This window comes from Maylandia zebra, linkage group LG5 (genome assembly GCF_041146795.1).
Source record: "Maylandia zebra isolate NMK-2024a linkage group LG5, Mzebra_GT3a, whole genome shotgun sequence".
Taxonomy (NCBI): Eukaryota; Metazoa; Chordata; class Actinopteri; order Cichliformes; family Cichlidae; genus Maylandia; species Maylandia zebra.
In genome coordinates, this window is record NC_135171.1 from 32958028 (window position 1) to 32982142 (window position 24115).

A 24115-nucleotide genomic window follows, 5' to 3' on the forward strand; every position below is an offset into this window, starting at 1 on the left:
GCAGAAAGCTCACACTGACAGATACTGTACTTGAACAAGCTGGATACTTGTTATGCAAGCATATGGTATTTCATTTTTCTCCCAAGTCTCTAATTTCTCTAACACCCTTTCCAAAAATAGTGCAGCCATTTGCATACCTGCAGTGTGATAACACTGCTGTGTGAAATAACACACTGTGCAGTGTTTACAGATGAGCCTTCCTCATTTGCTGCTGTGACAAGAGAAAAGCTGTCAGGTCCAGGGAAACGAAAGGAAGACAGTCACAATTTTGCAGGCTTCGTGACGAATCACATTTCCACTAAAGATGGCATGTGATTGACACAGAAAAATCCGAATGAATTTGAATGAGGTCCTCTTCCGTAAATGATGTTTTACACTAACACACCCTTCCCCTTGCTTTCTTTACGAGTGCAGGCAAACAATGTTTTAAAATGTTTATTATTTGTCCAGTACAATTTGGTTTGTATCAGAGGTATATGGAAAATTAAACATATTTCATTAGTAGCAAATGAATATCCTTTTTTTAAATCTGTATTTATACAACACAGTGTCTTTACAAATACAGACCAGAAGACAGAAAAGAAAGGATTTTATTAGCAGTATTACTGTTTTTTTTAACGAAACATGAAAATACAGCTACACACATGATCTCTTTAACAGTATCTGTTTGACATTTGGAAATGCATTCAGCAGCAGTAGCATTGTCACCACTCTCTTCTGTCACCCAGTTTAGATTTAAGCCTTACTGACATTTATCTGACAAAACATAACATGGCTTTTTTTGGTATTCTAAGCAATATCGAGACACACTGTACGAGAGCAGCCACTACTACCTCTGCTTTCCAGGGTGCACAACGCCAGAATGTTATTTTGGGGACAGATTTTGAATAGAAATTGAATAGAAAAATAGAAATGAATCTGAAGTTTATACTGCAGATAACTCAACAGTGCATGCTGTAATGTGCTGATATTGTTACTTAATTAAACAAGTAAGGGAGAGGAAACTGCCATGCTAACATATGCTTTAAACTAACAATTAAGCTAAATAAATAAATTGTTAATGTACAGTAACTACATAGTAGTTGGAAATGATATGTATCAAAAGCCTCCCTCTGATTCCTTGACTTAGGTATGTGTCTGTTGTTATTAGCTGGGAATGTAGTTTGCCTTTTAACGGAAAAATGATTCGGCTAATTTAATCCCATTTAGCTAATCCGATGGTGTCATTTTTTTCTTGAATATGTCAATATGCTCATCTACAATTACAGACTCAGTTCCTTTAAAAGTCCTTCCAATAGACTCTTTTAATGTGAACTTGCAACTAATGACATCTTTCCAGTGGCTGTGAGCAATTTCAAATGTTGTTATTTAATAGAAACTGCCACAAAAAGTTGAAACTGGAGACTTTGGAAATGAAATTCAGGTGCAAAAAAGAATTGATTAGTTCAAGCCTGTCAAGCTTTCCATTGTTGCAATGCTGCTGTTTAAAGTTATGACAGCAAAAGACAAAAAATCACACGTGATCTTAATTCTGAAGGACTGGGTCGTTCACTGCACGGAAATATAAAAGTATGCTTCTCATAGCTAGCTTACAAATGTGGCTTCAGCTTCTGATTACTTGACATGTGTGGAAGATATGTTCAGATTAGCAGCACTTTGTGTACAAAGCTACTCAGAACCAATTAAAAAGACCTTTGTTACAATAAAAAAACACAATACGTGTTATTTGTTCTTACATAAACCTTTAAATGTTTGCTTACTATAGAAACAACCTTTGACCATGCAGTTTGATTAGTGCTATGAATTGTTGTTCCGACTTTCAAACACCCTGCTTTACTTTTCCATGAAAAAGAGAAAAAGAAGAACAGAAATTTGGCAAATGTAGCAGTAGCCAACATAAGTTTGGCTGGAGTTGATAAGCATCAAATTCCCCGTTTGCAGGAAGGAGGTGCTACCATTAGAACTCTAAATTCTCATATAGTGCAATCTTGGCTAAGTGCAATGCTGAAAAGATATGAATCTGTAAACCCACAAAAATATGTTTATTTTGTTATATTCTGCAGATATGCACTGTTGCTCATCCTGTAGAGCATGCACACCACTTCAGTATAGAAAACCAAAGCTTGACAGGCCTGCTGACATACCAAGTTACCGTTATGACCGGACAATTTATGAAAGGAGTTTATTCAGAGGTCATTTTATATAAATTTATAATAATCATATCTTTAAAGTGTACCAGATGGTGTCAAATCTAGCAAATAAACAACATCCATACAGTAAAAATCACATTGTTTATAAGGATGTGGCATTTTCAGCACAACATGTGACATTACAGGCTGGTACCAACAAACAGTATGAGATAACACAAATTTCATGAGTGTGTACCAGGATCATAGGAGTTTCCTTTGTGCTTTTATTGATGCCTACACAAATGGAAAAATAACAAAAAACAAAGAAGGCCACATTAATTTTTTGTCAGTTTCTGCAAAAATGTGCTTAAAAACGATGCACATTCAGGGCTATGACTTCTTCAAAGGGGACAGAGGCATTTAGAATTCCTTTTTAACTTTTTTTAACCACACAGAAACAATGACTATTTTCTCATGGCTCTTTTTCTATCTGCTGTTTGTTTGCATTTAGAGGCTTGACATTCTTTCTGCTACATATCTCAATTTTACTGAATTATTCATGCCTTACAAGAATGTAAGAAGCAGTACAATATACCTTCAGTTTGGGTGGCAAAAAGAGTCTAGCTTTCTGCTTTCCATATCTTAATAATGGAGGATTTAAATATACAAAATGCAAATATTGTAGCAAAAAGACATCCATGAAATTCAGGGCATAAGTTTATTAAATTTGGAATGTGCTGTACTGTTGCTGCTTTGAATACAGATCCTGTTCATGAAGCCGGGCCACGTTCACACTGCAAGCTTTAGCGCTCAATTCAGATTTAATGCTCATATCTGACGTTGTGTTGTTGTTGTGTTCGTTGCTTGCGTGCCCGCTCACAAAACTACTTAAATAGCCAGTTTAAATAGTAAATACATTTCTAATTCCACGGCGAACTGCTCGCCATCCTAAACTGACCCACATTTGAAAAAGAACAAAAACAAAAATGTTGCATGCAGCATGCTGTAAAGAATTAAACACATGGGCCACTGAGGCCATAGTGTTTCTTTTATAAGCTGATGTACAGTGGAAGCCAAATAGTTCATAAGGATGACAACAAGGATGAGGAAAAAGAGAGCCAGCTTCTTAACACTATCCCCGCCAATGATGAAATATTCCAGCAATGTTTTCATATCATAAAAAATTCTAATTCTTACTTTTCCTTTTGGATTTCACTTTCTTTTAGCCTCATCTGCTCCCTGAAAAAGCACATAGAGTTGGGTTTTATCACCTGCCAACAAGGCTGGGTTGTTAAGAGTGAAATAAAAGCTGCGTGTTTACCGACATGACTGTTTCGATTGAGTTTGCATTGCAAAAACTCTTCTGGCTGGTCATGATTTTAAATTTTTTTTGAAGAGTCATTAAATTGTTAGAACAAATATGTCTTGTCTTCACATATACATTCTTTCTACTTTTTCTACCAGCTCGCTGTACTATCTAATGCTACAGCCAGAAAGTTTTGGCAGTTCACCTAGAAGCTGTTTGCCAACAACAACAAAAATTGAAGAATGCCTTACTAACTACCAGGCACTGGACTGTTAAAACGTGCGTGACACAGCGGGGTGCTACTGCAAAAGCTGGAGAAACACGCAAAGCCAAACACCACTACAGCCAGTCAAAGAATAGTCTAACATTTACCAGAGAATTTTGGTCTAAATCAGAAATTAAAAAGTTTGTATTTCAACTGATTGCTGATTTGGACACTGTTGCCTGCAGTCTGAATGTAGCCATAAGAATTTTGATATGAAATATCAAAGCCTCAACTTTAATGCAAGATATCAAACTTTCTAATAAAGGTACAGCAAGATGTAAGATATCTTTAAAATATTACTGGATGTTTAATTATTTATTACTAAAGAAGCCAAACTCTTGCTTGTCACCCTCGTTCCCTTTTTCTTTTGAAGTGACCTTCCTGTTAACGTAAGTGTTGAACACTGTCATATATATAACCAAGTAAGACAGAATGGAAGAAAATGTAAATCTTTGGAGATTATACCTGTTGAAGTAAAATGTGTGTACAGTGTGATTTGGCTTTGATTTGGGAGCTATGTTTACCTCACTAGAAGCAAAAGTCCTTATATGCAATTTCTCCTCCATCTGAACCTTTGGCAGATGAACACAGTACCAGTCTATTTGCTGTAATTGAGGACTAGCCAAAATTAGGTTCACCATTTAAAGTGCATCATTTAACACAATAATTCTACATAGATTCTATTTTTATATTGCATTTACCATAATTTATTCATTTGATTGATTATGCTGTTGATATTTTATGAATTTCTTTCTACACAGTTCACAAGTATCAATCTAAGGAAGTTACAGTATGTCCTCTTGATTTCTATGATTGTTTTACTTTACACCATTTTATTTTGTACATAAATTTGTGATTATGTAATAAATATGTGCTAGAATGTGTAGACCCACTAGAAGCTTTTTCCGCCTGCAGTACATAATTACCCAAATCCTGCTTGTTGAGCTGACATCCCTGCCACAGTCTAATTCTACATGCAGAGAGAACAACAGTATTTGCCTTCTTCAGTGCTTGTGAACAACGTCTTAATGTTAGTGAGAGTGGCTGTCCAACAGAGACTCGAGAAAATGGCAGGATATGCCAGCATATCATGTTATAGGCAGTTAAATATCGAGGTCACTGGTCAATATGACATCCTTTTTTATGGAATCAAGATCAAGCATTCTGGCCTACTCAGATAAAACCCCAGTGAAAATCATTCAAAGGGTCACACTAACTTTGAAGCCATTTTTACAGGATTTCAGATTCCAGGATTGAATGTCCTACATGACTAAATTTTGAAAGATTTTTGGTATGACTAAGACTAATACGAGAGTACTGCAGCAACACTTTTTTTTATTATCTATTTCTTTTCTTTTTTATATAAAGGTCTTGGCATATTTGTGTAGACTTATAACACTGAGCCAAGAGCCAGTGGCCATAAATGACCACAAGCGCTAACAGCCAAAAATAAGATCTCTATAATAGCATTTTGCAAGTGGTGCAGCACACACGCTAACCTTTAATAGGACTCATTCCTTTCCAGTGTCTTTTATTACCATATTTCAGAAGTCCATGTGCAAAGAAAACAACTTCAGCCTTAACAGGGCAAGATTGTACCATTGAACAGTCCTGGATATTGGCCAGAAAGGAAACGGCATGGGGCACACATTGTCTTCTATGTTCTCTCACTGCTGGAAGAAGAAGGGCCGCGCAGTTCTTTAAAAGTAAGTCCTTCTCACTCCTCACTCTCCTCTTCATCCCCCTTAGTGCCTTTACTCCAACGCTGGAAGCAATGAACAGTTGAAGCCAGGAAGAAACTGGTCATAATGGCCACCACAGACACTGAGATGCCAGAGAAAATGATGATAAGAAGGTCTGTTAGAGTCAGGGTGGCCTGGCACTCACGGAAGCTGTCCTTTGAGAGCTGGGTAAGGGATACACGTCTGCCATCCATAGGGAGGGAGCACTCCAAACCTTTGACCCCTACATAGAGAGAGTAAATGCGATTATACAAATGAACAAGACACATTGAACCTCACATTCATTCATTTCTATACAAATTCATTCTATGGCAGTACTTACATTACAGTTTACATCATATAAAAAAACTAGCACATAGTCCAGGTACTGTAGGCCTTAATACAGTTCACTATATGCACTGCACAAACACAAGAACTCTAATTTAACTCCCCACTGGTTTAAAATTAAAGGTGATGTGCATTTGATCTACTGCTCATGCAGCCCACACCTGCTCAGAACTAAAGACTATCAAAGAAAAGTGGAGAGCATAGTTTGAGCTGTCCTGTTTGTATGAAGCCCTTTAATTCTAGATAGTGGAATATCTCAGTTCAACAGGGTAACGCGGTTTCTTCCTAAGTGTGGGAGCTGATTTAATAACTGTAAGGTCGATCAGAAGTCTTCACTTATGAGTTGAAGTTGCACTGTGTATACAGTACACCCACCCACACCATGACTGTAGGTTCACTCTTGGAATACAGCTGAAATACTGTGAAGCAAAGTGATACAGTATATGCATTAGTGAGACATGGTTGATTTTATCTAGTGTGCTGTAGTGCTGTGAAAGCAGCCCATTTTCATGATCAATGCATTAGTTTCAAATGGTTTGGTGAATGAAAATAATTTTAAAAATAATTTAATTTGCTAGCTGCACAAGGTAGATCTCTTAGAATGCACACGCTGTTGAATAATGACCTCTGTTGCACTTCAAAAATCCACTGATGTACAGCATTAGCAAAGGGTACTGTCTCAGACAGGGGCACCTTGACCAAACTCATCTCAAGATGAAGCCGTGATAAATCAGTGAGTGCTGCTCTCTGTGCCTTTGTCACTTTAACGTGGTTTATTGTTCAGACATTGTTTAAATGGGAAAGGACAGTGACTGTGGCTTATTGGATTTCAAGGATACAAGCCCTTTATCAGAGTCTTCTTTTCCTCTCGTGATTACAAATGACATCAGCACTGGATCATTCGGATCAGTTTTAACACGCATGTGTTGATTACAGGCCACTGATACTATCACTAAAGACGGAAGGTGTTCATGCTGACAGAGTCAGGTATTCAAGTTATTTTAATGAGAACTTGATTAACATTTGACATTAACTTGATACAAGTTCTAATTAGGTGCTAGAAATGTTCTTTCTTTTTGTATTTCTTGACCTTCATACTGCAAATGTTATACATCAACAAATTTAATGTAACTAAATACTGGCAATGTGCACAGGTGGGAAAAGTAACGTATTACAAATATTTTGTTCTGTTCTGTGCTCTACTTAAGTTTTTATTTTTATTTTTTGACAACTTGTTACTTTTATTCCCTACATTTTAGTACAAATATCTACTCTACTTAAATTTTCATAAAAAAGGCCCAATACTTTTGGCTTAAGCCATTTGAGGGGAGTTATTGTTTCCTGTACCTCCACAAGGTAAATGGAGGGAACAATAATATATAAAATCTATCCTACTGGTGTACTCATCAGCTGTGTTTGTTGCACATAATAAGCATCAGTAAAATAGGTAAAAACATATAATTTAGACATCATCAATAGCGGTACTCAAGAATTACAGTGGGCTGGAATGATCCAGAAAAATCAGGAACGGCATTTTTGGTGCAATTATTATGATTCAGACTCCACTTAAGTCTTATGGTTGCCTCACCCACTGAATCCACTTTTCATATCCCTCTTTAGGTATGGAGGCAAAGTCACTAAGTCTACAATTTGGTAACAGCAAACAGAGACTTTTACTATCTACCTAATCTACTTAATGAAGACTGTATGTACTTTTTCCACCTCTGACAATATATTGTGTGAAGAACTAGACATATGGATGCAAGTGTTAGTTTATAGGTGGGTAGAGATAAATCTTTAGAATGTGGGTGGCTACTTTCTACTGATACTGTGCATGCAAATGCACACACTTGGCAGTACATCAATTCTGGATCTTTGCTCAACAGTCAGCACAACATGGAGCATACTGAAGATTTTCAGTACTGCCCGAGAGTGTGTTTGTTCAATTAAATACCTTAATTCTGCACCAAAATGAAATTTTTTATGTGGTGTTTAATTTATTACATTTAAATTGTGGTAAAGTATTAGAGGAATGTTAATAATACAACTAAAACATCTGTGATGATCAATTAAATAATTGTTAAATGTATACAACTTTGTTGTAAAGGAACAAATAACCATAACAAATAAAGCGAGTTGGAAATATAAATGTACAAATGTAAATATAATTGGAAATATGTGCTGGTCCTTTGACTGACTCGTTAGAGTGTTAGTTACACTGTTTAAGACCTTGTTGAAACTTAGTGACACCAATCTAATAAAAACCTCCTACATGTCAGCTGACATAAATATTATGGAACATGTCATCAAGATAACAATAACCCAAAATTACAAGACACGAAAAAAGTTATGTTTCATACATATTAAATACACTATTTTGATTCAATGTTATTTTAAATAGCAACTGTCACAGTATTTGGGTTTTTCATAAGGTTCTGTCCACATCTCCATCTCCGGCAAGGGTCTTTGTCACTAAACCTTTTAACAACAAAGTACGAAATCTAAATGTCAATAATCATGCACATATTTTGATCTAGTTTCATTTCCTCTGTTTTCATCCATCTTTTTCCAAGCACCTTCTTCACTTGTGCTAGACCGCAATAGGTCAGACAAAACATTAAAAAACACATTTCTTACAGACATCATGATTAATGTATTCCAGTGTAAATGTATAAACAATTTATGAATGCATTATAGCCTGGAAAACAATGAGGTTTGGTGGTTCTGCTCTTTTTAGACTTACATAAAAATGCCACATCCAAGTCATCATGTTTGGGAGTAATTCTGACAGTACATATTAATGTATTATACCTGTTAGAACCACGACATTTATGTATTTCAATTTCATCACAAAATCCCAGCATCAAGAGGTTTCAATAAGCCAATACCATCAGTCCTTATGTAGCTCAAGAGGAGCATATTGGTTCCTGGCATCATTAAGTCCACGACATGTCGGCCATATGCTCTGGGAATCAGAGATCAAAACAAATTCATATTTCACTGCCTGTGAGAATACTGCTCATTCAAGTTGTCTGCATGACATGCATGTGCTGAAGAGGCAAAGTTGGCCTTATAAAGGTCGCAATGTATTTAGAGATGTTTAATCTCCTTTCATGACAAGTATGAGCTGAAACGTTTTGTTGGCTTTTAATGCTTTCAAAATCCACTATTCTAAGCATTGCATTGCGTAACCAGCCACATGGCTCACACTTTGAAATTTGCAAAGTGCAGTTTAAATCAGCTGGGCTTCTTTCTTTTTCTTTTTTTTTAATTGTTATTTTTTTCCAACATTTCTATTTTCTCTGACAGTACTCAAAACTACTGCTTGGACCTACTTTATAGACATTAAGAGTGTGATTTCCTCCTTTAATATACAGGTTTATGAAATTAATTGTTTTTGTATAAAGAAGCATCTTGTTTTCTGTTTTATCTAATATGCACCATCGATGTATATTCCAAAAAATAGACATGGGTAGAATGCAAATTAATTTGCATTAACTGGTTAACAGCAGTCATGCTGAATGAAAAGTCACCTCTAGCATAATTATCACATACAAAGACTGCCTGTCTTGTCCATTTGCTCATAAAACAAACGATTTACAGTCATATTCACAATGTGCTTTCTGCATTGCAAATAACCAGTCACCTTAGAGACTTCGCCTTTGCCTTTTGAGATATTTTTGTCTGGTCTTGCCTCTTTCAGATGCTTGATTAATGACATCTGAGACTAAAATTATCCTGGTGAACACATGGCCCCTGCAGGAGTAGCAGCATTATCACATTTATCAAAATGGATTTACAAAACAGATCAGTGGTAGAAAGAGACGGCAAACTTATCTTCTTCCTGGTAGTACTACTTTTTACTATTTTACTGTGAGCTAACATTAAAAGCAAAAAACATTATCCCAGCTTGTTCTCCCATGGGATAAAATTACAGCCAAAATCTCACCAATGCTACAGCCAACTGACTGCAGTTAAATCCATTATAATCCATTATTTTGAAATTACGTGCAAACAAATCTTCTCTTATAAAACGATAACAGACTCTAGACTTGTATGTATGGAAATAGCCTCTTAGTTATGAAAAGTCAAGCCAGTGCAGAAGAACCTTAAACCTGCACTCCTTATAATGGCCACAAACTCCAATGATACACAAATGTAAAACAAATGATTCTTCACCAAAGTGAAGAGTTTATGGTTTCACTCTGAGATTTCAAATCTTATTAAACAGCGCAAAATCATGATTTTGTTAAAAATGATCCAAAGTGTCAAACATTGTAACTAAACAGGGTCAGCTTCAGGGTGTAGCCACCCAGTACTGTATGAGCATATCATCACTACAGCCTTTATGATAAAGAATTTGAATGTATTCCATCACATTCCTCCTATTCTGCAGTAATTCAGAGGCTTAGTAAATATCACTATAAATATAAGTTAGATGAGCCTGATAAAATCTATGAATATCCTTTTAGTAATTATTTGAGTTTGATAAGTTGAAATAAATGTCTAAAGTGTTAACGTATGTGTTTGTGTTAAATTAAGGTATTTATTTACATTTATCTCAGACAAAAAATTCAGTATGTGGTTCACAGCATAACTTCTTTGCATGTACTTAATATTTTTGTTTAAAATTGAATCAAAACATTTGAGAAATAGGTATCTATACTCATCAGTATCTTGTACTAAAATCATTAATTATTCAAATCAATATTATTTACAACTAAAAAGTGTAAGTAAAACACAATAACGTAGAGTAATTGAGTACCGTGAGCCTTTTTCATTGTTTTGTTCATTTTGTTTTTTAAATACTCTGAGCTTTTGTGTTTGCTCTCCTGGTTTGCATTTATCCTTCAAGTAAAAGGCTCTTGCCTTTTTAGTGCTTGTTCATTTCGAGTTATTTCCATGTTTATGAAAATTAAATTTTCATTTGGAAAAATGTTAACATGTGGTCATTTTTTATGCATGTATTATGAAACACACAACTACATATTAGTTTGTTTGGTTTTTTAGACTTAGACTACTAGTGAAATACAATAACATTCATATTTGAATGTTAGAGGGTGATCGTGGCTCAAGAGTTGGCAGTTCGTTGTGTGATCGGAAGGTTGCCGGTTCGAGCCCCGGCACCAACAGTCTCGGTCGCCTACTGCCTACTGGTGGTGGTCAGAGGGTCCGGTGGCACCAGTGTCTGCCAGCCTCGCCTCTGTCAGTGCGCCCCAGGGAAGTTGTGGCTACAATGTAGCTTGCCATCACCAATGGGTGGTTGACTGAATGCAGTGTAAAGTCCTTAGGGACTAAGTAAAGTGCTATACAAATACAGGCCATTTACCATATTTAATATGAAGTACAATTTTGATTACGTTCAGCTTACAATATAGATGGAACAAAGTTTTGGATTAACTGACCATCTATATTTCAGTTACATTGACCAAGTACGTCAATGTTATTTACTCATTTTTTTCATGTTTGTTTAACAACTACAATTATTCATTTCAACTTAATATGTTTAAGAATTAGTTATTTAATTGATCGAGTATATTGAACAGATTTGGCTGGTTTCCAATCTACTCAATATTTTTAAGTGTAAAAGTGTTGCCTCAAAAATTTTAAGTAAATGTCAGTTTTAGTTCTTAGAGTGTGGGTACAGCTCAGAGCAACACAAGTCTTGTATTTGTCTCACCTGTAATTAAAACACATTTAATGCATTTATCACATTTATTAATTGAACTGAAATAAATGAATACATTTTCATCTAATATAATACTCATTGCTTCAGTAGTTATTTCTCACAGTTATTTAGTAGTATCTATTATTTAAACAACTCTGCTTTTGTCACATAAGCATTGTTATAGCTGGAGTAATACAGGGAGCTGGGAACAAGCTTTGTGACAGCAGTTATCCAGGACATCCAATGTTAGGCTCAGTGAAGCCAGGAAACCCCAAGAGAGCCAGACTAACTTAAACTCACTTCTGGGAAGAGGCTCAAAGGATGAGGCTCTCTTTTGACTTTTCTATTTATACAACTAGTTTAAAGTAAAAAAAAAAAAGTAAGCGCAATGCAAATACAGTTAACAGATACCAACTGCATAAGTGAGCGAGAGCGAGAGAGACAGAGAGAAAAAGCTTTGTTTCCTTTGCTTATACCTGTAATTGAATTTGGTACCTGTCTTGTCCAGTGTAAATATGTTTAACAATGAGGTATCTGGAAATACAGACTGCAGTCCCTGTGTTTTGTTGCCCGGGGATAACACAAAGATGCACATTATCAACCTAGATTGAGCATATGCTCTTAAATGTTTAAAGCCCAATTCTTTGTGAATCCAGCAAAACATTTAATAAAGATATGATTTCTAGTAACTGTAACTTCACACTTACTCTGGCAGAAAAATAAGATGGTGTTTTAAAGTACACAGAGTATCTAGGTCCATGCAGTGAGTCAATGACAGCTTGTTAAGTGAGTAAGCTGACGGGGTACAATTTTCAGAGTTCAAAAACACGTGTAAGGAGCAGGCTACTGTGCACTGACACAAATCAGATCCTTACACTATCAGGTATGTCGGCCCACACAGCTATGTTACATTCCTGGCACGGACAGTTGATGGATTATGTTTAGGATTATAGCCAGTCAACAGGACGGGCTATCTGCTGTCTCAGTCGTGATTGATCTACCTAGCTGTGGCAGAATGATATCAGAGGCTTGTTTCTCTTCCCTCCCTCAACACCACAGTCTTTGTCCAGATTGATCTCTGCACCAAAGGCTAAAAGCAAAATTACCCCATCAGTACATCTGCACACGTATAGTAGTTAGCTTTCATTTGGCCATAGCATACTGGTGTCGAGGTACTCTCTATGAATACTCCAGCTGCGACAACGATTAACAAAACTGTCCCCTCCCTGCTGTATTAAACGGGATGAATGTGCCATTCAAGTCCAATATTCAGCGGATGTAAATAGAACAAGGCAGGCATAATTGCAGAGCGACTGAAAAATGATTCAGTTCTAATCCTCCAAAGAATTTGAAGGAAATCTGGGAGAAAATGGTGAGATATATGCAAGAAAAGGGCAGCAGCAGGGACTGGAGTGTGGAATGTGTGAAGTGAATGCACAGCTGCACAAAATGACGAGCACGTATGTGACAGTGGGGTGAGGGTGACTCGTTCAGAAGGGGATTCCTTCTGCATGTAGACTCAGAGACATCGTTGCACTATGGGAATGTTTAAAACATCTCATCTCAAAAACAATTGAAATTGCTTATTCCCAAACACCAGAGGTGACTGTTTAAAAGCAAATGCTAGCAGATATATTTCCACTATGTCATTGGACTGACAATGCAATGTGTCTATTGTCATAATTCATCCCGATAAAACAGTTAAATATGCAAGTCATGTATGTCATTTATGCCTCGCAGTTGGCCACATAGATGAACAAAAAAAAAATCTATCATGCACGATGTTACACACTCGCAGCGAGATAATGCTTTTGGCTTTTCACCTTTTATTTCTGACACTGGCAGATTATCCCTTTCTGCTTCTGTATGAGCTCTGTCTGATGCTATCCCACTTTGTAATCCTGTCCACCTTTCACACTCAGCTTTCCCTTCCCAGTACTCTCTCCTTCACATCCCAACTTTAAATAAACATTAAATTAGGCCAAGATAAATCAAGCTGTCCGTCTGTGTTAATGGAACAGATATTTTCTCTTCACGGTAAAGATAGCAAACGATCATGCTGGGTAGTATGGCAACATGCGAGTGTGAGCCAGTGGCATCATATTTTCAGACTGTGCTTTGGAGTGCGGAAACAGGTCTCAAAGGAGATACTTGATACGTTGTCAAGGAATATTTTGATTTTGACCCTGTCACATGAACTGCTAGTTTGTCGTGAAAGTGTTTAGGTCACGACTAGTGTTGATAGCAACTGCATGACGAGGCTCAGATCCAGTCTACCGTCGCCCATGAGAGTTGGCCTGTCTTGCCCTGTAGGCAGCTCTAGCTCCAATTACCCTGGCCAATGTGCTGTAGAACTGTGTCACTGTGAATTATACATGGCCTTTGTTCATCCTTAACCCAAGAGCACTGGAGACAGCAGTGGATCATGTTTACACTCATCCTTCCACTGAAACATTCATGAACTTCACTGTTGGCTAAAAACTAGACATTTAAATGGTGCTAATTCTTTTTTTTTTTAATGGAAAAGTTGATATATATGACTAATCAGCTGGCTGCTCAACAGGACAGTTGATGGTTTTTGTATAAAGAAATGGTAAGTCTGGTTTAACTAATTTAAAAAAAAAAATCAATAATAATTTTTATCAATGTTGCACATCAACTTTTTTTTTCTATCCAAAAAGTCCTGAATTGATGCACCTTCCAAGCACTCATCATGCTGGCCTGCAGTAATCACTGTTATGCAAACACGAAATTGCGCTGTACTGTGAACTCGAAATCACAGGGGAAATCAAGAGGTGAAAAATGAAATGGGAATCCAGTTTACAGCATGGGCTCTTCAGCTGCTACATTATGCAGGTCTTAACCAAAGAAGTCATCGATACCTAGGGAAAACATAAAATAGCACTACAATTTTTCTTTATTTACAAGTTTGAAATTAGTTTGAGCTAGCGCGACAGACAGAAAGAGAGATACTTTATTAGTGCTCTATATTAATTCCGGAGAAGGATTTCTGATTTAAAATTTAGTGAAAGGCTTTTTCCTGCAGCAGTCTAGCTTCTGTGGTCTTTGTTGAATTGCTAAGAAAACAAAAACACATTCTTCAGTGTTTCTAGGTCCTCTGTTTATTGGAACAAAACCAAGGGAGCTACACTGATTTTCAGCTGGACTTTCTTTTTCACCTTCGTGTTTCATGCCTTGTTTCCCCTGCTCTCTCAACATCATTTTGTGGCTTATCATCTGCGTAGCTGAAGCAGACTATGACTTGGTACTCGGATGGTACTTTCATCACGGCTCCCGTTATCACATGGTACTAGTACACTTCCAGTAGCAGCTGCGTTTTTTTATGTCGTCATGCAAATGATGTTATCACAAGCTATTTGCATAGAGTTGCACATAATTGTTTACTTGTTTTTCTATTCTACCCTTTTTGCAGTAACACCACTCAGTTTCAGTCTGAAGCCACATGACAGTGAATATTAAAATGAGTATGTAGTGTTTAATTGGGATACCACTGGAGTAGCCTTAGCCCTTCTGTTTTTAATATTATTGAGCTCTTGCTGGTAAGAGAGACAACATTCTCAAATTTAAAAAATATTTTTTGTAGCTACTTACCTGATTTGCTGCTTGATTAAAAAAAAGACATGAGGATGCAACACCCACAAGTGTGAAAAGAGCGCACTAATGGAGAATTTAAATTCTACTTTCTGTCTCTGTAACTGATTTTCTCTGAGATGAGTGAGACATTAAGTGGAAACGCCAACACTGATGATGGTTGTTAGAGTTGATACATATTGAAACGCTTACCAAGTCAAGCTCATTCACTAATGAGTGTCCATCTGTTTATTGTGTAACCACTTCCAATACAGCATTTCAGAGACTAGGTCATTGCATTTTTCCATGATCGAGGGCTCAGCCATTACGTTAATTAGGTCTGGCAGTTTGATTCCTGCATGTGTGAACCGTGTTTGTAAGTCCAATTCACTATAACCACAAATTCTCCTGCCATATGTTCTTAACTTCTTTATATTTGTATGAGAAAACTTAGTTATGTAAAATAAACTTCTGCTCACTTCAAAAAACACATTCAAGGTGTTAGTGACATACATGAACATAACAACACATATAATCCACAGACAGTATTTTGGTAGCTGTGTAGTTCTATCATGCGATACACAAAGCCGCTTCTATATACTAAACACAGAATAAGACAGCAACTTGTTTGGAAAGATATTTTCAGTTCAGTTGCTTGTCCTGTGTGACTGGTACTAATTTGCATTGTTTTCCAATAGACTATAATAAAGTATAATTAGTATCCCTTTCACCAAGATATTATTTATCTTGGTCTTATTAACACTAGAAAGTAAATTCCAGACATGATAAAATATTACAAAAGACTGAGCATAGACTAGTTTAAAGTCTTTACTATTAGGTTTGACTGTGCGTTTTGTCCAAGCTGCTGGGGCCAGAAAACAAACACTTTCTGATGGGAATGTAAAAGCTGCTGATGAGGTGAGATAAGCATTACGAACTGAATTTGAGATTGTGTTTTGGGGCCAGTTGGCAGTCATGACAGCAGCTTGGCCAGGCCTTTGGCTTTTTCTTTGTTGTTGATGTCTGTCTGGCCAGCTTTTGCCTTGGTCCAGACCTCTGAATCAGTCCAATCGACTGTGTTGACTGATTCATCTGGCATCGTGACATACAAACAAACAATGTTTTTTATTGAAAAAGCAAAGAGTGCCATGGGATCTCTAACGATTAACCATTAGCCCCTTAAAAAAGCATTAGATTCAGGTGGAGACATTGGTCTCTAGTGATTGATAAGGGAAATTCAAATCACCTTGTCCCACAGAAATTGGTTAGAATGGAGGTAATGTCGACTGGCGATGGAAATAAAGTGTGATGTGTGATATTAGGTAAGGCCAGCGCTGCTAATGCAATTCATTATCCCCGGGAGTTGACAACACATAGAGCCTGTGATTAATGCATTTGCAAACTCCTGCTTGGGGGAATTGGGTAATCTTGCCAGTTTATCAACTTTGCTTCCTCACAGGCCTAAACTTGCAAATTTGGGGCAAATGAAAAAAGAACACAGAAGCAGAATCAATAGCTTGGTACACCATGGCCTAAATGTATATTAGAAGTTTGCTTTTGTGAGGTGTCAGCAGTTTGTAACAGCCAGCCACTTTGGGAGGGAGCTGAATTAGAGTGTTACCCAGTCAGTTCACAATTTTAGAGAGGGTTATTTCACACATAAGGCATAAGGGCAGGCTGGCATTGATTTGGACTACATCTTTTAATAATTAACCATGGATTTCATTACAGAATAGGAATTCTGGAAAGGATATCCACTATCTGAATATCCTGTCTGCACAAGAGGGCAAGGTAGAACATCAGCTGGCAGGGTGAGGGGGGTTGGGTGTTACCCGACTGTCTGACAAAATATTAATGTCAAACCCAAATCATTATCTTTTCTTAAACCATATGAGTATTTTGGGGCTTTAACCAGAACAAACAGCAATTGAAAAATAATCTAGTTGTCAAAAATATAATGAAATGAAATAAACTGAACAATAACTAAGCTACATCTAAAAACAAGGTATACACGCAGGAAACACAACTGAGTTTCTTTTAAAACAAACTATCTAAGGTCATACTTCCTTAAAAAAGGTTCCAGCTTTGGAAATTTGAAAACACTCATGTGGATGTGCGCATGTTTTTTTCTGCAAACACTCATATCTTCTTTCTCTCGGTTAACCTATTCAAGAGACGAGAGCAAGTTTACAACCCCCATCTTGAACCACACTGTTATTCAGGCTTTTGATAAAACATGTTTCTTTGTTTATGCAGGGCAACATTTTACACCCTAACAGTAACTGTACACCTTCATTTTTAAACCCAATAAACTGTTCATGAACATTTTGTGGCGTATTCACAGGTTTGGTTGCTGTTTTGTTTTTAAATACACCCACTGTGAGCCACATTCAAACAAAGTTCTCAGAAGATGTACAGCACAGTTTAAAGTTCATGTACTGTCAGATTTGTTTATTTTAGCTTTTTGATCGAGTGCAGTAGTCTTCTCTTTTGAGAAACCTTCTGTCTCTTATGTGAGAATGTTGATTGCGATTAAGATATTTTATATAGCCTGATAAACAGAATGCCAAACAATGGTAATGTGTTCTGTTTTATCTGGGACATACCATGCAACTCCCTTTAGAATACATTAGCTCTGCTTTCATGATGTAAGAAGATCTGACCCTGCGTATAATACTTCTGAAAGGACATGGTGACCCCCTTTGTCTTGTTTTATTCCTCAGATAAGCATGCACACATGGAGATTGCCTTGTAAAGCCTCCAAAACTTCAGTCCTGTTATCTAACTCAACGCTGCAGGCTAAATCACAGTGGCAGACAGCGTGTGTATATTATGAGCCTTAAAATTCACATGGATAGAGCAATCAGCACAGGAACAGGAGGAAGAGTCTGATTGTCAGTGGCATAGAAAAAGGTTACATGGCTGAAATATTGTCAACTAAATAGCAAATAATATGCGAGAATTATATATATTATCTTAAATATTATATAGCCAATATAAATATAAGCCACAAATGAATGCTGATGATTACATGGGATATAGGTCAGGCTTATCTACATATTCAAATGTGAAACCATTAGAAAAGCAAGTTAGATTCTTAATGTGAGTTGTTTAATTTCTCTTTACAAATCAGACAATATTGCATTTCAAGTTGCTTTCTATAACAATTGATTAACTTTATACACACACTATCCTCGCAGTTTTCACTTTCAAATGAGTGCTATTGTTTCGTATTACACACTTGGTCTCACACATTATAGGCTGTGGGGGTGGAGGGAAAAAAAGACACAAAATTAGAACAAGGGAGAGGGAGGGGGGTTTCCTCTCCTACAGGGAAAACATAAATAGACCAGAGAAGTGTTGTGGTAATGGATTTTCCATAATACTGTTGAATGTTGTAAAGAGATATGGTTTATTTGGGTCAAACACATGAAGAGAAAATGGCTCTTTTTGTTACTTACCATTTGGAAGCTTATTACTGTTCTCCGTTAGCCATGCAAACAGGTTGGCAAAGTTGCAATTGCACACCCAGGGGTTGCCCTCAAGCCTCACTACCCGCAGGGAGGGCAACTGACTCAATGCCCCCACCTTTAGGGTAGACAGCGCATTACGCTCCAGTTCAAGTTCTCTCAGAGAGGTGAGGCCCAGGAAAGCATCCTCACTCACCTTGCTCAGATATGGGTTGTTTCCCAGTCGTAGTTTGATCAAACTCCGAGACTCCCCAAATGTCCCCTTAGGGATTTCAGTCAAATTGTTGCTGCCAAGGTCCAGGAAGACCAGCCTGGAAGAGGTGCTGAGAGTCCCTTGTTCTATGTGGGAAAGGGAGTTGTTCCGGAGGTCCAGATAGACCAAGTCACTGTATAGAACCAGAAAGTCAGAGGGGATACGGTTTATCCAGTTGTCGGCCAGCAAAAGCCTCCGCACATCCAAGGGGATCTCATCGGGTAAACTGGTTAGCCCACGGCCACTGCAGTCCACAGTGTGAGGATCTGGGCACAAGCAGGTTGCTGGGCAGTTCTCCCCCCGGGTCCATAAGACAGAGGACAGCAAGATGAGGATAAGCTGAAGCCAGCAGACACATGGCAACATGGTCAAGGGGGGGAAATGAGTTAGGGGAGAAAGAGGCTTGGGGTTAGGACAAATAGGAGAGGGTGGTTTGGGGTTAGGAACAAGAGGATGAGGGTCAGAGGGCAGGAGATCAGGACAAGGGAGGGAAAGGGGTGACTGAAGGGGGTGAAGGGGATCAATCCTCCTGGAGAAACATCCTTTTGTTATGGAGATGAATTTCTGGAAGGGCTCAGGAATTGGGAGATGGCAGAGCAGCGTTGAAAGCTGCTTTCCAAGGGATCATGTAGCGAGCTGCCTGGATAAAATAATAGCCTGCCTGCTTTGAATGAGGAAAGACAGGAGGATAGTAAGCAGTAGGTAGCTTGAAAGCAAGAACGACTGCTTCTAACACCGAGGGGAGGGTAGAATGAGAGTGGTAAATAGACACGAGCGAGCAGGGAATGAAGAGACGTCGGGGGCACAGACAAGGGAGAGGGGGGTTGAGGAGGAGGCTCTGTCCGCCACACTACCCCACAGTTGATCTGGCGGCAGTGACAGACAAAGACAATAAGGTCTCTGACACAAAAGGATATAATACAAAGCTCTGATTCAAGCATGACAAGCAAAGAGTAACATCGTTACATCCCTCCATTGGACCCAGGTCTCTGTATAGGAAAGCCCGTTGGTCTGATGAGAGAAAGAGAGAAGCTCACGGAACATTGCTCAAGTGTTCGTAAGGTTGTCTCCCCTTATTATTCCTTCTCTATCTCCCAGTGCCCTGCAACATGCTGTGTTACGCTGTCAAGCCCTGCATCAAAGCTGTGTGAGAGAGAATCCAAATATCCAGGCAGAAGCCTCGTGAATGTAGATTGCAGTGCTGAGCTGCACACAGCCATGCCAATCCAACGTCTGCCTCTGAATCTACCACAGTTTATCACATGCCCTCTCCCCTCTCGTTATTTGCAGGGGGCGTGCCTGAACCACGCTGTCAACACGTGATGTCACTTCCTATAGTGTTAAAAATGATGATTGGTTGTATCTTAAAGTATAAAATTTGAAAAATGTGATGCTGTTTATTTTAATTGGCATTTATGTGCCCTTAAAGACATATCCAGGAAAAAATATCTATCATGTTATATACTTTTAGAAATCTGTTAATTTTTTTACATTTAGCAATGAACATGTAGATATATCGATAGACAGACAGATGTATAAATATATAGAAGTGTAAACACATTGGTCTTTATTTATGTATATTTATGTTCCTGTAGTATTTTGTTTCTACAATGAACATGAGCACAGTTTTGGTGTACTGTTAAAATGCCCTTGCAGATCACCTGTCCTCTTGAAAGGAAAGTTTATTAATTATTTAGCTTTTCAATTTATACATATTTATAACATCAGTATCTGAGGTGCATTCAAGTCTCAACCCATAACGTAAAGAAGAGGATTAATTCTGAGCGTGTATTGAATTCAACAAATGGGATTTTCTCTAACAGGTAAATGTAATTAGACCACGGTTGTTGCAGGGTCATGGCAAATTAGACCTGTGGAGAATGAGGGTCGTGTGAAATGTCTAAGAAAGTGGCTTTGTCATGCATGAAATGTCAGTGTCTATTTCCAAGATGATAACAGATTCACACACTGGTTCACAAGTTTAACAAAAATTGGCCATGCACACACCTGCCCATAATAACAGGAAGATGACAGTAACATCTAACTCATTTCATCACAGAAGATCTAATAATAACTCTTTGCTCAAACTTTGCATTCACTGAAATGTCTGCAGCGACATCGTGTTGACAGGGGTGAAAGGCTCTCTCATCAAAAAGGGATATTTTTTGCACAGTTAGCATATAAGAGCTGTAAAACTCTAAAAGCTGAGGCAGCGTAAATTGTCTTCTGTAAACACATTTCAGCTTTACATCTCACTGAGAGAATTTAATGGCACTGCTGTTTTTCACAGTATGATGAAATATTTTCTGTCTCATGGACAGTTTGATGCTTTTCTAAGAAACAGTTTCCTACACTGGAACATACTGATACAGTTGACTGCTCCATGTCAATTTTACTGCTGTTGTATTCAAATAAATATAGTGATATAAGTGATAAGGAAAAACTGTAAATCCCATATTTGGATCTGTAGATCATTCCTGACCTAAAGAAGTCTGTTATAAATAAATTAGCTGTTTCCACAATGTAGAAGTTTATAATTATCCAACCACCCATTTTCTCCAAATTATCCAGTTCCAGACATGTCAGTTTAAACAAAGAAACCCAAACCTCACTCCCCTGGCCACCTTCTCCAGCTCATCCAGGGGGACACCAAGGCATTCCCCAGCCAGCATTTTCCAGCATTTTGCAGTATGTCCTGAGTCTGCCCTGTTGCTCGTCAAAGCTACAAAACACATGTAGACTGGTTGGGCAAACTTCAGCAGACCTTTAAATATCCTGGAGAGGATTAAGAGCTGGTCAAGTGTTCTGTAACCTGGTTGAAAACTGCGATCCCCCTTCGTGCAGACCATTCCAGGGAGGCTGAGGAATGTGATTTTACTATGTAACCATAGATCAATTTCTTTCTTTTTTATGATGGTTTACAAAGATCTGGATTTATATGGAAGCAGTGATTAAGTTATGTAATGTTTGTTGTCATTCCACACCTGCCCACCAGCTGTCACTAGAGTGTTTCACATCTTACCTCAGTAGTTTCATGTACCTGAGATACTTTCCATATGCATTAAAGTTCAAAATAAGGCTGTTGAAAGACAAACATAGCCTTCTGCTCTTAAAAGTGAAGCCAGTAAGAAATGCCTTAAACCTGCATTCATTCAGAAAAGAAGAGTCCTCTGGCTGCAACTAAGAGAAAATAACCCCACTCTTCACTTGAATTATAACTTCAGTAAACATTTTCATAATTAATTGATAGCTGCTTCAGCCCAGCACAATGTCCATTTTTCCCCCATTATGTTTCCACTTAGAGTAAAACAGGGAATACTTTATGGTGTGCTCACCTCTGCACTATCCTTTCAATCTGCCTTCAGATTCTGCCTTTGCATAAAACACTTCTCAGTTAAAAAAAAAAACACTAGTATTGTGTTTTTACTTGCTTACATTTTGGTTTCTATACGTTTTATCCTCAAATGTTTATTTATTGGTGCTGTCTTTTCACCTATGTTCGTTTTAGACTTATCATCCATGTGTGATGTGATTTCCAGTGTTTGAGTAGTTAAATGTGTTAAGGTTTAGCTGGCAACAGGCCACCATGACCAAGACCGAATGCAGGCCCCTGTTCCTGCTCGTGGTATCTGATCCAGTGATACAGGTTATTTATCACAGCAAAAACATTTTAATTCATGCGACAGTGTTGATAATTGTTCATTCACTCCTGAATGAAATACAAGTGATGGGCATGCATTTTGTATTGGGCTGACATTCTTCTGTTCATGCCCTTTTGTTAGTTAAATGACTAATGCTTGAACTGATATTAGTCATTCAGTTGTAGTGGTGTTTTTTTCCTTATTGTTATATTTTTGTCTCACAGCTGCAAGAGCGTAACTGCCTGCTGATTTATTGCCAAGCAGTTCAGAAGAAATGGGCTTTTAGACATTTAGAATGGAGATGGTTCACATTGAAATTCAGCTAGAGCAATGCCACCAGTGAGTTTAATGGCCACTCTGTTGCTGAGGGCAGTCATGCAGATGCCCAATCCTCAAACGTGATCCCCAGAGTCTCTTGACAGCCATTTGACAGTGTAAAAAGCCCTGAAATGTTTGTATGGGTGTAGTAGACGTTTTAGTCTGTCATGCATTCATAAAAAAGCTACATTTAAGATAAGCCTATCTCTTCTCTAATATCAGTGATGATTAATGGCAAAAATATAAATAACATTGTAACATTGTGAAATAAAGGTTGGGTTTTTTTGTGGTGGTGGGGGTGGGGAGGTGGGGGGTACTGCATATTGTTAACCATGATCTTTTACCCTTCTTTTCATTGAAAAGGGTACAAAAAAGATTGAATGACTGAGAAAAGCTCTGTCATATTCTTCTGTATCTATCAGTATTGACCACAGATACGTCAGTGGATTGATCTTATAGTGAACCAGCAGTGTATAAGGCTCCAAGGCAAAGAAAAACTGCTTTGACACTAATGTTGTCTAACTGAATTTTTGTGCATCTATTCATGTTTTAGAAATATTATGTTGCTCTTAAGCCTCTGGGAATACTGAAAATTCCTTGTTTCCCTTCACTTTGTTCTCTTTTAACCTTGAAAACCTGAGAAAAACAATTTAATATTGAGTGTCCACAAGAGGAATGGATAGAGCAAAGCTTTCTCAACAGATGCTTGCACAAATTGATTTTCTAGTCTCGCACCAATGACACGTAACTTAAGTGTTAAAAGTATTGTACATGTATCAGGGAGGGAAGAACAAGCCTGTGGTTGACATTTTAGTGACCTTGTCACTGGTGACGCAGCATTAATCCAGGTTTACACAGCTGATGTGCCCACTGGATTTCATGTGTACTGCATAAAAGTACAATTATCCTGAGCAATTGCTTACTTACGCATTAAAAACACCAATTTTTAATCTTCTGAAAGACCATACAGAAATACATACAGAACACACATCAAGAGTTCAAGGAGCAGATGTGCTGATGTTCAATATTCAAGTTGACATTAGCCGGTGCTTTGGGGTTAGTTTGTGTCAGAGCAACCTTGCTTATGGGGGTTTGGTAGCAAAAGGGACAGGCAATCACATTTCTCAAGGGGCCACATGTGAAACTAGGGCTGCACCAATAAGCTAAACTCAATTCTGCTCAGTATTAATTTTAATTCTTTAAAGCTTATTTGGTTCAGTTTCTCGTGTCATGTCACTATCAGCTCTGTTGAACACTGAACAGTTGTCAAGGAGCAGTTATGATTTAGGGTCTTGTTTAAGGATAGTAATGAAACAGGGGAAAGCAATATAACACATTACAGTCCTGACTGTTTAAACTGTTTTGTGCCCCTGTAATCTTGTAGCCTTTTTTAGTTGGCTAAACT

General features: G+C 37.8%; 1 protein-coding gene across 1 annotated transcript; it reads right to left on the reverse strand.

The window, feature by feature from the left end:
* Positions 1-419: 419 nt before the first annotated feature.
* On the reverse strand, positions 420-19990 carry lrrc38b (leucine rich repeat containing 38b). The gene is made up of 2 exons (XM_004547449.3): positions 18490-19990; positions 420-5665 (listed from the first exon to the last, which is right to left on the reverse strand). The coding sequence occupies exons 1-2, from the start codon at positions 19115-19117 to the stop codon at positions 5418-5420; spliced, it is 876 nt and encodes a 291-aa protein (XP_004547506.1). The 5' UTR covers positions 19118-19990; the 3' UTR covers positions 420-5417.
* Between the last annotated feature and the right edge of the window lie 4125 nt (positions 19991-24115).

Coding starts and splice junctions, on each gene's coding strand:
- lrrc38b (XM_004547449.3), bottom strand. CDS start 19,117: ATGTTGCCATGTGTCTGCTGGCTTCAGCTTATCCTCATCTTGCTGTCC. Junction 5,666..18,489: donor CAGTAATAAGCTTCCAAATG/GTAAGTAACAAA, acceptor CTCTCTATGTAG/GGGTCAAAGGTTTGGAGTGC.